Source organism: Lates calcarifer, unplaced genomic scaffold (genome assembly GCF_001640805.2).
Source record: "Lates calcarifer isolate ASB-BC8 unplaced genomic scaffold, TLL_Latcal_v3 _unitig_168_quiver_1241, whole genome shotgun sequence".
NCBI classification, from domain to species: Eukaryota; Metazoa; Chordata; class Actinopteri; family Centropomidae; genus Lates; species Lates calcarifer.
In genome coordinates, this window is record NW_026115691.1 from 766 (window position 1) to 16,831 (window position 16,066).

The 16,066-nt window shown below is 39.2% G+C and overlaps 1 protein-coding gene and 1 long non-coding RNA gene across 2 annotated transcripts; both read right to left on the reverse strand.

Annotated features, from left to right (window-relative positions):
• Window positions 1–376: 376 nt before the first annotated feature.
• LOC108890103 (uncharacterized) lies at window positions 377–1,758 on the reverse strand. The gene is made up of 6 exons (XM_018686894.2): window positions 1,647–1,758; window positions 1,161–1,502; window positions 1,032–1,070; window positions 828–926; window positions 668–705; window positions 377–547 (listed from the first exon to the last, which is right to left on the reverse strand). The coding sequence occupies exons 1-6, from the start codon at window positions 1,699–1,701 to the stop codon at window positions 377–379; spliced, it is 744 nt and encodes a 247-aa protein (XP_018542410.1). The 5' UTR covers window positions 1,702–1,758.
• Window positions 1,759–12,468: 10,710 nt separating this feature from the next.
• On the reverse strand, window positions 12,469–13,594 carry LOC108890110 (uncharacterized). Its single transcript, XR_007809809.1, has 3 exons — window positions 13,475–13,594; window positions 13,003–13,110; window positions 12,469–12,730 (listed from the first exon to the last, which is right to left on the reverse strand). It is a non-coding gene; the product is annotated as an uncharacterized LOC108890110 (long non-coding RNA).
• Window positions 13,595–16,066: the final 2,472 nt, after the last annotated feature.

Here is a 16,066-nt window from a genome sequence, read left to right on the forward strand (position 1 = left end):
CCTCTATGGATCTGGTTTGTTTGAGTACATCCAACAAGCTGGATCAGGTTGGGATCTGGGGAATTTTGAGGTTTGAGCAGTTTTATGTGTGTGTGTGTGTGTGTGTGTGTGTGTGTGTGTGTGTGTGTGGTGGGTACACTGGCCTGCTGGGGAGGCCCCTGCCATTGCAGAGTGCTGTTGCCATGAGGAGGTGTGCTTGGTCTACAACAGTGTTTCGGTGGGTGGTACATGTCAAAGTAAGATCCTGGTGAATGTCAGGACCCAAAGTTTCCCAGCAGAACATTGTAATGAGATAACCAATGCTATTCAATTCACCTGTTGGTGGTTTTAATGTTGAGACTCAGTCATTTTACAGGTGTTCTTACTGACTCATCCATCAAAACACAGTCAAAGAGAAACTATGATAATAAGATAAAGCATCAGTTCCACTCTGAGTCTCTCTGCTGGCAGTGTAAATAACATGAGTCTCCACTTCTCTCTCTGATGCAGGCCTCCTGTTTCTTATTGTTGGTGAATACAGTCTCATCAGGTACTCAGAGTCCACATTCTGTAAATGACAGTATTTCCAGTCACACATCTTACACAGCTGAGCTGGTGAGAAAAACAAAATCATGACTTGTCTCTTAAATAATTAAATCAGATGATAGTATTAATAAAATGAATTCACCTCACGCTGTCGCAAATTCTGATGTTCCTCTTTAGCTGCTAATTAACAGAGACAGTAAATCTGATCAGTTAATTCACTCTCATTTAAAATGAACTCACAGAACTAAAACTATGCCAGTACTTAATGACCAAATATAAGACAGATAAGGTGGCTCAAGTACCTGTCTGAAGCTTCCTTATTTTGACAACCAGACCAAAGCTGAACATTAAGTGCAGAACCGTCACAGTGGTCAGAATCTCACTCGTCAGCTTTGACTCTTCTACAAGAAAGGTTCATGTATCAGATTCTATGACTGAGTGTCTGGAGACCTGGATAGCTTTAAATGCACAGAACCGTTGAAAGTAATCTGTAGGAAGGGTCTTACTTTTTCCATCCATGTCATCACGAGGTTCATCATGACCCTCTAATGAAATAAAGATCAGCGTGGTCTTATTTGGACAGTAATTACATAGGCATATAAAAACACAGTAAATAAAGACTGTGGTAATCTTACCTTGAACTCTTAAATTGATCACTCTGAAAACTGTCTGTCCGTCAATGTAGAATCCACAGAGGTACAGCCCCGCGTCGTAGAAGTCCACTTGGTTGATGTTGAGAAAGACAATGGACATATTTGATGTCATTTCAAATTTTCCTCTTTGAAATCCATCGCAGTATGAAGCATTGCTATTCGAGCCGTACATAGAGGAGACGCAGCCAGCCTCGGTTCTGTTGACCACTCTTGACCAGGTCGTCGTCGTTGGATACGTAGAAATGTTGGAGCACAGCAGTGTGACATGGAGACCAGGCTGGCTCTCCACGGTCTGAGTCTCAGACACTGAGACAGAGATCCAGCCTGATCCAACAAGAGATTTAGTTGCTTTACAGTAACATCACATGATGTTTTAATAATGGTAACAAGCAAATAAGTTTTAATTGTGGCTGATTGAAGAAGTTAGCAGAGTTGCAGTGCAGATGGTGGAGTAATTCAGTTACTTACTGAGGCTGCAGAGAATTAAAGCTGTTATGAAAGTAAAGGTCTTCATTGTGTTCATGACTGAGGCTCTTCAGTGTCCGTAACTGAGCTGTTCTCTCTTCACATATAGAGGCAGGGTGCTATTTTGTGACATATCCTGTTGCTCAAACTTACCACATAAAGGCTTTCAGGAAAATGTGTGTTGATGCAAAATGTTCATGTCAAGGAGTGTGAGACAAAGCAGTGCTCTGTCTATGTTTTAAAACAAAGTCTAGAAATGAAGACATGAATATCAGATGTGGTATTCCCATTCAAAAACCTTGGCAAAACACAAAATCATGTTTGTTGATACATTTTGAAGAAGTGCTGTTTTTCTTTGGAAACGTTAGGTCTGTTGTGTGTGGTTGTGATGCAGAGAGCTGAAGGCCAAGCTTCCTCTGGTTGACACCTCCCTCATGACAGCCATATGTCACTGATACAGGCAGAGCTGTTTGTTACTGCAGTGGAATGATGGGCAGGTGGGCTTCACTCTTAAAATACAGTTTGTTTGTGATTCAGACATTTAACAGATGACTACACAAAGGCATGCTGGGATACGACAGAGGAAAGTCTGTGTGCTGCTTCCTTTCAGATTTTTACTAGAAAGCTTTAGATTCACAGACCTCGTGATTTTCAGCTCAGATGTTCTCAGACCACACTGTGTGCTGTCTCTTCCTGTCAAACAAGTGATGTGTATCTCACTCACTCCTGCTCTGCTGCAGACCCACATCTAACTCCCACTATAAGAAGGTGTCCTTACCCCTCCATCAGACACCAATCAGACTTAGACTGAGAGAAAAAAAAAGAATCCCTGCAGAAGAAAGACACTCGAAGTTGCTCAACATCAGCTCTTTATTGCAAACTTCCATATATTATTTTAAGAGTAGTTATTCCTGTCACCAACAAGCCGTACAAAGCCCAGAGCATAATATAATGTATAATGTGTAATATGATGCAGCATCAGTTCCAGTTGCCTCCTGAGTCTATCTGGTGGCAGCATAAACAACATTTGTCTCCAGCTCTCTTCTCTTGGTTTTTGTTTGAAAAGTCACAGCTGCGTAGTTCACATCATCAGAGACACGAGTCTGTGAAAAGAATATTTCCACTCTTGATGTCATTGACTGAGACTGTATCTCTGAGCATACCTTTCCTCTGTTCTCAATTCTTGTTGTGTATCAGGGCATTGATTATCAGCCTATATACACAAATGACTAATATTTAAAAGATACATTATACATATACATTACAAACATAGATAAAATATCAGCCTATATACAGTACAGTCTCAGCTGTTGTTTGGTTGAGCTCTATGAAAACAGATATAAAATGAAAGTTGGATTCACCTCACTTTGCTGTGGATTCTGTTCTTCTTTATCAGCTGAGTGACAAAACAAGACATCAGGTCAGTTAGTTGATCATTGTCTTTGCTAAACCAGGAGTTTGACATTTTTCAAGCATTTTTACTCAAATTTAAGAGAATTTTCAACAACAACAAAATCAAATACATGATAGACACAGTAACTGAACAAAGTACCTGTCTAAAGTTTACTGGTTCGAACAAGCAGACCAGTGTTGACCATTACAAGGAGAACACTCAGACCACGCAGGATCACACATGTCAGCTTTATCACACCACTCTCTTCTACAGGAAAAATCATTAAGTCAGACTCTGTTTCCCTTCAGAGACCTGGTCATAATCAAAAAGACAAACTGAATTCAGCTAAACAGTTTAATCTGCACAATCAAAGAAATCTTACCTTTACATTTGCTGTCCTCGACATCATGTGGCTCATCATTGCCTTGTAAAGAAATGAAGATATTTTTAGTCTTGAGTTTATTTTGGCAGACGTACATCATAACCATTTCTTACCTGCTGTCAAAATCTATTTATCATATAAGCAGAAAAAGACATGACAGAACAATGGGAATGAAAAGACAGAAAAGATTTTACAATAATCTTACCTCCAACCTTTAAATACTGAACTCAGTGAAAGTTATACGTCCATTTGTGTAAAATCCACAGAAATACTGTCCAGAGTCAGATACATCCACTCGTTTGATTTTGAGAAAGACAGTAGAGCTGTTGGATCTCATTTGAAAATTTCCAGTTTCAAATCCATCACAGTATTCAGCTTTTACTGTCAGACCCGGACATAACTGAGATACAGCTCATATTGATCCTGTTGACCACTCTGAGCCAGAACGTCACAGTTTTATATGTGAAAATCTTTGGGCACAGCAGTTTGACTTCTTGACCAGACTGAGCCTTCACAGTCTGAGACTCAGACACTGAGACAGAGATCCAGCCTGAAACAAACAACAGACACAACAAGAGATTGAGTTGTTTTAAAGTAACATGAGGGTAAACAATAACTGTTGATAAAAGTCAGCAAGAACGTAACAAAGAAATAAGTTTCATTTCCGACTGGTTAAACATACAATAATAAAATGAAGAATGAAGTTGAGAGTAATTCAGTTCCAGTACTTACTGAGGCTGCAGAGCAGTAAAGCTGTTCTCATAGTGAAGTTCATCATTGTGTTGATGACTGCAGCTCTTCAGTGTCCGTAACTGAAGTGTGACCAGGAAGGGAGCGCTTTCAATATAAAGAGGAGGGGTGTTGTTCTTTTTGTTCCTTAAATTAACCACATAAATGCTTCCAGGAAAATAAGTGTTGATGCAAACGTATAAGAATACCAGTTAACAAATAGTCTTCAAACCAAATTATATACAGTACGACAAACAAAGATACACAAGTAGAGATAAAAGTGGACATCACAGTGATAACACAGGACACAGGACAATGTTGTTATTTGTAGCTGCTCATCAGAGTGGGACACATTGTGACACATTGTGTTTGAGGCTTAACAACAAACCAATGTGTCACTTTTGAGTTGTGTAATGCAAATGTGATGTTCCAACAAATGTATTTTATTAAAAGTAGTTAACGTGACTGAACTTTCTGATGGTCTGCTGTGAAATGTCAGAGTCCAGTCTCAGGCGCTCAGTCACATGACCAGACACTCAGTGAATCTCATTGTTGAAACAGTGTAAGCAAAACCAAACTTTTTCATGATGTAAATTTCTATTTTAAAAAGGACTAACTCTGTTGTTTTTGAACCTGGACTTTACTAACAGATCACAGCAACCATGTTTCAGTAACTCCTGTGTTGTGCTGTTTATCAGTGGAGTCTGGTAGTGATATATAGCAATATTTCTGGTTTAAGACAAAGCATCTTTCTCTTTGATAAAAGGTTTATCTGTGTAAGAATCCTATCCATAATGTGGTCAGACACTGAGAAACCATTTATTTTATCCCTGTAAATCATTTACACCCAAAAACATGGGCAAATAAATCTCAGGTTAAAAAGTACCACAGTTATCCATCCAGCTGTCAACAAATGTTATAGCTCACACAATATTAGTTGATTTATTTGACATATTTATTTGACTTATTCTCCATGTTGTCATGAGGTTTACCTCTGCCTTTACAGATGATGTCGATGACTAAATTCTTTCTCATCTTATTTACAGTTTTCCATCATAATCTGTCTTTGACCATGTTAAAATAAGACTGTGTCTGTTTCCTTTGTGTTAGCAGCTGAATGACACTTGACAACATTCTTACCTTGAACCTTTAAATATGTTGCCCTAACAATAACGGGGTGTCTGCTTATATAATATCCACAGAAATACAGTCCAGAGTCAGATGAATCCACATCCTTCATTTTGAGAAAGACAGTAGAGATGTTGGATCTCATTTCATATTTTCCCTCTTGGACTCCACTACAGAGTGAGGCAGGGTCAGTGGCTGTGTAGATGGAGGAAATGCAGCGGGGCTGGGTTCTGTTGGTCAGTCTGAACCAGATTATCTGAGAAGGAGAAGTGGTAAAGTTGGAGCACAGCAGTGTGGCTTCTTCACCAGACTGGACCTCCACAGTCTGAGACTCAGAAACTGAGATGGAGATCCAGCCTGAAACACACAGCACAGAGATTTAGTTAACAAAGATAACAATGCCCATAAACAATTGTATTAGCAAGTAAATTCAGTTTTACAAGTTATTAAATCAGACACAAGTCATGCAGTACATTTAGAGAGTAACTGAGTGGCAGCACTTACTGAAGCTGGAGAGAAGTAAAGCTGTTACTATAGTAAAGCTCATCTTTGTGCGTCTGATCGTCTCACTGTAACAGAGCTCAAAATCACTGAGCTTCAGGAAGGAGGTTTCATTAAACAGCAAAGAGGTTTTTTCTATATTCTATTTATTTATTTATTAACAGGATAGAGACATTCCTTTGTTCCTGATTTCCTATATTCTCCCTTTTTAAATTTGATGTGTTGATGCTGTTTGTTGTATTGCCTACTGAAATCAGTCCATGTTGATAAATTCAGGAGAGTATATATTTCCACAGCACTAATTCTGTCAGTGCAACAGTCATGTCATACTCTTCAATGGCAGCACTGTGTTGTCACTGATACAGTAAAATTGGCTCTGCTTTCCTACCACAAAATGGCCCCCAGTAGCTGTATGTGTTAAGCTGTGCTATATGTTTGTGCTGTCGGTGTCTCAGTGAAATGAGGAAGACGCTGTCATCCGGCTGTGTGAATATGAGGCTGCACAAGACTTTCTGATGTAGTGTATGAAGATAAAAGAGGGAAATGAATTAGAGAAAAATTGCTTAGTGTTGTCTGTAAAGAAGGGGACCATGAAGAGATGGATTTAGTGCTGATGAGATTCTTTCAACATATACATTTATTTTAAAGAGACGTAGTACAGCTTTTGTTGCATGTGGTTTTATCGCAGAGAGCTAAGGGCCAGTCTTCTTGTGGCTTTCGTTTTGGCTGATACACAGGGTTCTCACCACAGTGGAAAATAACAGGGGGAGGGGCACAAGACTTGTTGCTTGGCCACATATGCAGACTCAGCCAGGGCAGAGAGCTATACCTTTATCTATTTCATACGCACATTCACCATGTCAGCATACAAGACAGACAACTCTTACATTTCAAAAAGTCATTCAGTCAAACCAGAGAGAAGTACAGTCTCATGGAAACAGGCTTCAGGATTTTCACCTCTGTCGTCCTCAGACCAAACAGCAAACAAACAGCATATGAACAGACACTGAGAGCAAGAGAAAGATGTGTGAGAATCAAAAAACACTATCAAGAAAATAATAGATTTACCTTAATACTGATGTTTAGACAAAGTGATCTTAATTCCTCCTGTATGATGTTCTGTTTATTAACCTGGATATTAGCTGTAGCTTTAACAGGAAGAAAACATAATAAGGTAAACGGCCATAATTTGCCTTTCCCAAACACATTGTTGAGATGTGGGACAAAACTCCTCATGTTAATATAGAATCTAGCTCAACTTACCAAACTATAGTAGTTTGGTAAGTTTGTTCAAAGCAGATGTACTGTATATGCAATTTGTAAAAGTAGTTTTACTCTTAGTCTTTGAAAACAGCGAATCATGTGATGTTTGTGATCATGGCTGAAGTCTTCCTGTGGTGAACTTTATTTTTAGACTCGTTCAGTGTTTGTCACCAAGAATGTTAGTTTTTTTCTTCACTGTCTTTTTTAATCTATACAAGTACAGAGGCTGATCCAAGAACAAGAGCTCAGACCACACTGAGCTGCTCAGATGAAGAGATGTGTATCTCTCTCACCCTCCCTCCCCACAGACCATTGACTCTGCCTATGAGTCAGTTTGACAGTTATCAGTGTCTCTTGTGGCTCCTCCTCATCAAACATAAAATACGTCCTTGTCCCTCTCAGATGAAGATGTGATGTAGACAAACTAAGAAAGACAGAGACTTTGACCAGGAAATGTTGACTCTCCATTTATACAGGAACTTGATTACAAAAACTATTTCTGCCACCACACACACAGAAAAGCAAAATAGCAGATTAATATGATGAAACTCCTGGCTGCAGTTCCACTTGTGTCCTGAGTCTATCTGCTGGCAGTATAAATAACATGAGTTTCCACCTGTGTCTCTGATGCAGACCCACATCTAACTCCCACTATAAGAAGGTGTCCTTACCCCTCCATCAGACACCAATCAGACTTAGACTGAGAGAAAGAAAAAGAATCCCTGCAGAAGAAAGACACTTGAAGTTGCTCAACATCAGCTCTTTATTGCAAACTTCCATATATTATTTTAAGAGTAGTTATTCCTGTCACCAACAAGCCGTACAAAGCCCAGAGCATAAATATAATGTATAATGTGTAATATGATGCAGCATCAGTTCCAGTTGCCTCCTGAGTCTATCTGGTGGCAGCATAAACAACATTTGTCTCCAGCTCTCTTCTCTTGGTTTTTGTTTGAAAAGTCACAGCTGCGTAGTTCACATCATCAGAGACACGAGTCTGTGAAAAAATATTTCCACTCTTAATGAGGTGACTTGATGTCATTTTAATTCTCAGACTGAGACTGTATCTTGGAGGCTGATACCAATGTTGATTTTTGTTTAATATGAATTCATACATATGATTGACACAAGTTTCTGATGAGACTCTTAAACTTGTTCTTTAAAGGATTGTTTTACAGTTCTACAGTTGGAAAATGAACTTGTAAAACAGGAGACACTGTTTCTAAAGTATCAGAAACATCATTATGGCATTTCTTTAATGCTCTTTTCTTGTTATTTATCAGCCTATATACACAAATGACTAATATTTAAAAGATACATTATACATATACATTACAAACATAGATAAAATATCAGCCTATATACAGTACAGTCTCAGCTGTTGTTGGTTGAGCTCTATGAAAACAGATATAAAATGAAAGTTGGATTCACCTCACTTTGCTGTGGATTCTGTTCTTCTTTATCAGCTGAGTGACAGAAACAAGACATCAGGTCAGTTAGTTGATCATTGTCTTTGCTAAACCAGGAGTTTGACATTTTTCAAGCATTTTTACTCAAATTTAAGAGAATTTTCAACAACAACAAAATCAAATACATGATAGACACAGTAACTGAACAAGATACCTGTCTGAAGTTTCCTGTTTTGAAGAACCAGACCAATGATGACCATTACAAGGAGAACACTCAGAGCACCCAGGATCACAGTTGTCAGCTTTATCACACCACTCTCTTCTACAGGAAAAATCATTAAGTCAGACTCTGTTTCCCTTCAGAGACCTGGTCATAATCAAAAAGACAAACTGAATTCAGCTAAACAGTTTAATCTGCACAATCAAAGAAATCTTACCTTTACATTTGCTGTCCTTGACATCATGTGGCTCATCATTGCCTTGTAAAGAAATGAAGATATTTTTAGTCTGAGTTTATTTTGGCAGACGTACATCATAACCATTTCTTACCTGCTGTCAAAATCTATTTATCATATAAGCAGAAAAAGACATGACAGAACAATGGGAATGAAAAGACAGAAAAGATTTTACAATAATCTTACTGGAGGTAAGATTTAAATACTGAGACTCAGTGAAAGTTACACGTCCATTTGTGTAAAATCCACAGAAATACTGTCCAGAGTCAGATACATTCACTTGTTTGATTTTGAGATAGACAGTAGAGCTGTTGGATCTCATTTGAAAATTTCCAGCTTCATATCCATCGCAGTATTCAGCTTTACTGTCAGACCGGACATAACTGAGATACAGCTCATATTGATCCTGTTGACCACTCTGAGCCAGAACGTCACAGCTGGATCTTTGATTGTCTTTGGCACAGCAGTTTGACTTCTTGACCAGACTGAGCCTTCACAGTCTGAGACTCAGACACTGAGACAGAGATCCAGCCTGAAACAAACAACAGACACAGCAAGAGATTGAGTTGTTTTAAAAGTAACATGAGGGTAAACAATAACTGTTGATAAAAGTCAGCAAGAACGTAACAAAGAAATAAGTTTCATTTCCGACTGGTTAAACATACAATAATAAAATGAAGAATGAAGTTGAGAGTAATTCAGTTCCAGTACTTACTGAGGCTGCAGAGCAGTAAAGCTGTTCTCATAGTGAAGTTCATCATTGTGTTGATGACTGCAGCTCTTCAGTGTCCGTAACTGAAGTGTGACCAGGAAGGGAGCGCTTTCAATATAAAGAGGAGGGGTGTTGTTCTTTTTTCCTTAAATTAACCACATAATGCTTCCAGGAAAATAAGTGTTGATGCAAACGTATAAGAATACCAGTTAACAAATAGTCTTCAAACCAAATTATATACAGTACGACGAACAAAGATACAGAGATAGAGATAAAAGTGGACATCACAGTGATAACACAGGACACAGGACAATGTTGTTATTTGTAGCTGCTCATCAGAGTGGGACACATTGTGACACATTGTGTTTGAGGCTTAACAACAAACCAATGTGTCACTTTTTGAGTTGTGTAATGCAAATGTGATGTTCCAACAAATGTATTTTATTAAAAGTAGTTAACGTGACTGAACTTTCTGATGGTGTCTGCTGTGAAATGTCAGAGTCCAGTCTCAGGCGCTCAGTCACATGACCAGACACTCAGTGAATCTCATTGTTGAAACAGTGTAAGCAAAACCAACTCTTTCATGATGTAAATTTCTATTTTAAAAAGGACTAACTCTGTTGTTTTTGAACCTGGACTTTACTAACAGATCACAGCAACCATGTTTCAGTAACTCCTGTGTTGTGCTTTTTGTCAGTGGAGTCTGGTAGTGATATATAGCAATATTTCTGGTTTAAGACAAAGCATCTTTCTCTTTGATACAAAGGTTTATCTGTGTAAGAATCCTATCCATAATGTGGTCAGACACTGAGAAACCATTTATTTTATCCCTGTAAATCATTTACACCCAAAAACATGGGCAAATAAATCTCAGGTTAAAAAGTACCACAGTTATCCATCCAGCTGTCAACAAATGTTATAGCTCACACAATATTAGTTGATTTATTTGACATATTTATTTGACTTATTCTCCATGTTGTCATGAGGTTTACACAGATGATGTCAATGACTAAATGGTATCATAATCACCATCTGATGAATTTGGGGGATATAAGTACAGTTCCAGCCCACAGGCTGTGGGCTACCCAGTATCAGGTATCGGGTCCGATACAGTTCCTTTACTTGTACCTTTACGGCAGCGTGATGTTCACTTCGGCGGTCAGGTGCTAATTGAGAGCACGGAGGAGCAATGTCGGCGGTGTGGAGGAATCTCAAAGTGGATGATGGTGATTAAAGTAAAGCGGACTGCAAATTATGCTTTGATAAAACATCTAAAAAACCAACACGATGCCGAGTTCAAAGCGTTTACTAATAATGGCAAACAGCAACAACCAACTTTGCAGCAAACTCTGGAGAAGAGGGAGAAGATGTTAAGAGACAACCCACACGCAGTGAAAATAACAGAGGCTCTGAGTCGAAGAGTCGTCCTGCATGCAAAACAGTTTAGGGATTCACACACCAGCCAAGCCATCGCAGGTCTGTTTGATGACATGCTTCAGACATGGGGGGTCCCTAAAAGTTCTGTTCATGTTGTGCCACGTGATAATGCGAAAAACATGATCAAAATCATGAGTGACGCTGGACTCCTGAGCTTGCCGTGTGTCGCTCACACCCTCCAGCTGGCTGTTACTGAGGGGCTTTTAGCACAGAGGAGCATGGCTGATGCTGTGGCAGTCAGACGGAAAATAGTTGGACATTTTAAACATTCCGCCTTAGCCTACTCCTGTCTTGAAGATATTCTGTTTGTTAAAAAAAGATGCAGTTGAATACTAAAATGTCAATAACTTTAACAGTACTTCTATTTGAGTAAAATGTGTGACAGTGCCATATATAATGGAATGTTCAAATGTCAGTCACAGCAATTTTACAGCCAGAGAATGAAACAATATCTGATGAAAATAAAACACGTTCTCAAGTAAATGTACGAAGTGTAATGGCATTAATAAGTACTCTTATCGGTACTCGGTATCGGCAAGTACTCAGATCCAAGTATCGGTATTGTATCGGTTTGAAAAAAAAGTGGTATCTGAGCATCCCTAGTTGATTTATTTCCACAAGACCATTTGGCATTTGGTAATATTTTGATCTGATGGACAGCTACACATGATGGTGTCTAAAAGCCAGCATATACAGGCTAACAGGCTCTGATCCCACTGTCATGCTTTACCAGTGGATGCTGGTCTTTATGAATGTTTGGTTTGGATGCTGATGTGAATGTTCCTGGAAACATTTGTGGAAGGTTCTTGTGCTACTACAGTGACTGTGACATTGCTGAAAGGACCCTTCTTCTATGTGGAGATCCTCTAAGGCCCACATGACAATAATGACCACGCCTCTCTGAGTTTTTGTTGGATCATGATTCAGCTCCACTCATGAAGATCCCTCAATAGTACAGATGTTTTATGCCAAGTAAATGTCTTCAGTGTTTAAAACAAAGACAGCCACATCAGTATTGATGTAGTGTAACCTGGACGACTTCCTGTGGTCTAAACATTGTCAGTCATGTTCCCATGAAACAGAAGATGCACAAAGTAGATGCTCATACATGGATGTGGTTGTGTTGGTGTGAGTTTGTCCCTTTTTGTGAATCTGAAAGCAGATGGTGCAAAATGAAGAAGCTTGTCATTAACAACATTTAATAATATTTTGTATGAATGCGGGAAAATTGTTCCAAAATCACGTCATCTGGTGATGAGGAAGATGGTAACACTGAAAACTTGTTTCAGTGTGAGCTGCATTTGAAGTTGCCCTGATTCAGGACTGGCAGATAAAAACAAACATTAGGTTTGTACAAAGTAACAAGAAACACAATACACACAGACTGAGAAAAGTTTCCCCATTAAAGTCTATATAGACCATGTACAGTCAAAGATAGCACTGGGTTTCCTCCCCACTCCCCGTCTGTGATGCTGCTCAGCAGCCTCTCTCTCTCTGAAAAGAAAACATGCAGTGATTTTGTATTTCTAACATTCCTTCTGTAACATCCTCTCTGAGCCTCTTCAGTGTTGCCATCTGAGCCAGTGTAGTCACAGCACAAATAAGGAGGAGCTTCTTCTTCTGTTTTAGTTGATGGATGGAAAATCAGTGTTTCATCTTTCAGGTCAGAGTCCAGATTCTGCAAGAAAATGTCCGACAGTTTTCACACAGATGAGCTAACCAGAGGCACTTTCTGTTATTTCTCAGCTGAAGTGATTGAACTAACATGAACACTAATGAACTCCAAATCTTAAAAATGGACACAGCTCATGGATTTTCTTCTTCATCAGCAGCTCAGTAACAGAGGAAATCTGCTGTGATATTTGTTGAAACTGACTCTTGCTGCATTCTGACTGATGGTTATGACAGAGAACAGTTGAGAGAGGATGGAGGACAGCCCTCCAACAGTACCTGTGTGACGCCTCATTTTGACAACAAGGCTAATGATGACCTTAGTGAGAACAACAGTCACTCCGCTCAGAATCACACTCAGCAGACTTGTTATTTCACAGAGCTCCTCTACAAGAGAGACGATTCAATGAGACACTGATTTTCTGTTGGACAGTGATCAAATAACATCTGTTATGTATGTTTTGAGGGAACTACTTTATTTATTCCACTTACATGACAGAGGACTTTAATCCATCAACTGACTCATTTTAATGTGCATAGTAAATCTTAATGAGAGGCAGGCAGAACACTGTAGTCAGCCCTCCATGTTGTCATGAGGTTTACCTCTGCCTTTACACATGATGTCAATGACTAAATTCTTTCTCATCTTATTTACAGTTTTCCATCATAATCTGTCTTTGACCATGTTAAAATAAGACTGTGTCTGTTTCCTTTGTGTTAGCAGCTGAATGACACTTTACAACATTCTTACCTTGAACCTTTAAATATGTTGCGCTAACAATAACGGGGTGTCTGCTTATATAATATCCACAGAAATACAGTCCAGAGTCAGATGAATCCACATCCTTCATTTTGAGAAAGACAGTAGAGATTTGGATCTCATTTCATATTTTCCCTCTTGGACTCCACTACAGAGTGAGGCAGGGTCAGTGGCTGTGTAGATGGAGGAAATGCAGCGGGGCTGGGTTCTGTTGGTCAGTCTGAACCAGATTATCTGAGAGGGAGAAGTGGTAAAGTTGGAGCACAGCAGTGTGCTTCTTCAGACTGGACCTCCACAGTCTGAGACTCAGAAACTGAGATGGAGATCCAGCCTGAAACACACAGCACAGAGATTTAGTTAACAAACAGATAACAATGCCCATAAACAATTGTATTAGCAAGTAAATTCAGTTTTACAAGTTATTAAATCAGACACAAGTCATGCAGTACATTTAGAGAGTAACTGAGCAGCACTTACTGAAGCTGGAGAGAAGTAAAGCTGTTACTATAGTAAAGCTCATCTTTGTGCGTCTGATCGTCTCACTGTAACAGAGCTCAAAATCACTGAGCTTCAGGAAGGAGGTTTCATTAAACAGCAAAGAGGTTTTTTCTATATTTGTCTTGTCAAGCACTGACCACACAGTAACTACCACACACACCTCACAGACAAACTACTCCTCCTCATCACAGACAGTGCTCTATTTTAGCGGCAGCTCAAAGGTCAGCACAAACAGCAACAATTAATTTGGTTGAAAACTGTGCCTTAGACAAGTTGCTGAGAACAGACAACTGAGAAGCAAGTCTTTTACCGGGGCACACATTTGGATCTCTACTCCCTTGCTTTCAGTCTTTATCCTAAATACATCGTCGACTAAACTCTGAGCTGAATTCACACTGAAATAAAATGTACCTTTTCATTAACTTCTGGTAAGACAGCTAACAAGCATATATCTAGAATACAGGAAGAAGTAAGGAAATCTGTGTCGTAGTAACATTCCAAACAGGATAGAGACATTCCTTTGTTCCTGATTTCCTATATTCTCCCTTTTTAAATTTGATGTGTTGATGCTGTTTGTTGTATTGCCTACTGAAATCAGTCCATGTTGATAAATTCAGGAGAGTATATATTTCCACAGCACTAATTCTGTCAGTGCAACAGTCATGTCATACTCTTCAATGGCAGCACTGTGTTGTCACTGATACAGTAAAATTGGTCTGCTTTCCTACCACAAAATGGCCCCCAGTAGCTGTATGTGTTAAGCTGTGCTATATGTTTGTGCTGTCGGTGTCTCAGTGGAAATGAGGAAGACGCTGTCATCCGGCTGTGTGAATATGAGGCTGCACAAGACTTTCTGATGTAGCGTATGAAGATAAAAGAGGGAAATGAATTAGAGAAAATTGCTTAGTGTTGTCTGTAAAGAAGGGGACCATGAAGAGATGGATTTAGTGCTGATGAGATTCTTTCAACATATACATTTATTATTTAAAGAGACGTAGTACAGCTTTTGTTGCATGTGGTTTTATCGCAGAGAGCTAAGGGCCAGTCTTCTTGTGGCTTTCGTTTTGGCTGATACACACAGGGTTCTCACCACAGTGGAAAATAACAGGGGGAGGGGGCACAAGACTTGTTGCTTGGCCACATATGCAGACTCAGCCAGGGCAGAGAGCTATACCTTTATCTATTTCATACGCACATTCACCATGTCAGCATACAAGACAGACAACTCTTACATTTCAAAAAGTCATTCAGTCAAACCAGAGAGAAGTACAGTCTCATGGAAACAGGCTTCAGGATTTTCACCTCTGTCCGTCCTCAGACCAAACAGCAAACAAACAGCATATGAACAGACACTGAGAGCAAGAGAAAGATGTGTGAGAATCAAAAGTAAACACTATCAAGAAAATAATAGATTTACCTTAATACTGATGTTTAGACAAAGTGATCTTAATTCCTCCTGTATGATGTTCTGTTTATTAACCTGGATATTAGCTGTAGCTTTAACAGGAAGAAACATAATAAGGTAAACGGCCATAATTTGCCTTTCCCAAACACATTGTTGAGATCTGGGACAAAACTCCTCATGTTAATATGGAATCTGGCTCTTACAAATGGCAACGACTATGAAGTTAGTCACTGAGTCAACACTGGTCTTTACCTTGTGGCTCTCCCTGGACTGTTATCTTTTGCCGTGTGACTCTACAAAGGTCAAACACAGAGGGATGTTTTAGTCTTGGTCTTAACCATCACCTTTTACCTGCTGGTTGATTGATCATATTGTTGATAGATACCAGGACTCAGAAACTGTTGTGCTGATATATTAGGGCATAACAGTTGTTAGTCATGACTGTACTATATATTAATTCAGTGATCAGCATTAGAAACCTGACACATGAGAGTGTGGCCTGAAACTGTGGCCTTGCATGTAAATGTTGCTGTGTACTCTGAAATGTTGAATGCAGATGTTAATGTAGGTTCTGTAAAGTAGTTTGGTAAGTTTGTTCAAAGCAGATGCACTGTATTTGCAATTTGTAAAAGTAGTTTTAGTCTTAGTCTTTGAAAACAGCGAATCATGTGATGTTTGTG

Bases quoted from the DNA above. Each gene is read 5' to 3' on its own strand.
- LOC108890103 (XM_018686894.2), bottom strand. From the start codon at position 1,701: ATGAACACAATGAAGACCTTTACTTTCATAACAGCTTTAATTCTCTGC. The intron at 1,503-1,646 runs GTAAGTAACTGA...TTGTTGGATCAG, and splicing joins TTTAATTCTCTGCAGCCTCA to GCTGGATCTCTGTCTCAGTG. The intron at 1,071-1,160 runs GTAAGATTACCA...TTATTTCATTAG, and splicing joins GATCAATTTAAGAGTTCAAG to AGGGTCATGATGAACCTCGT.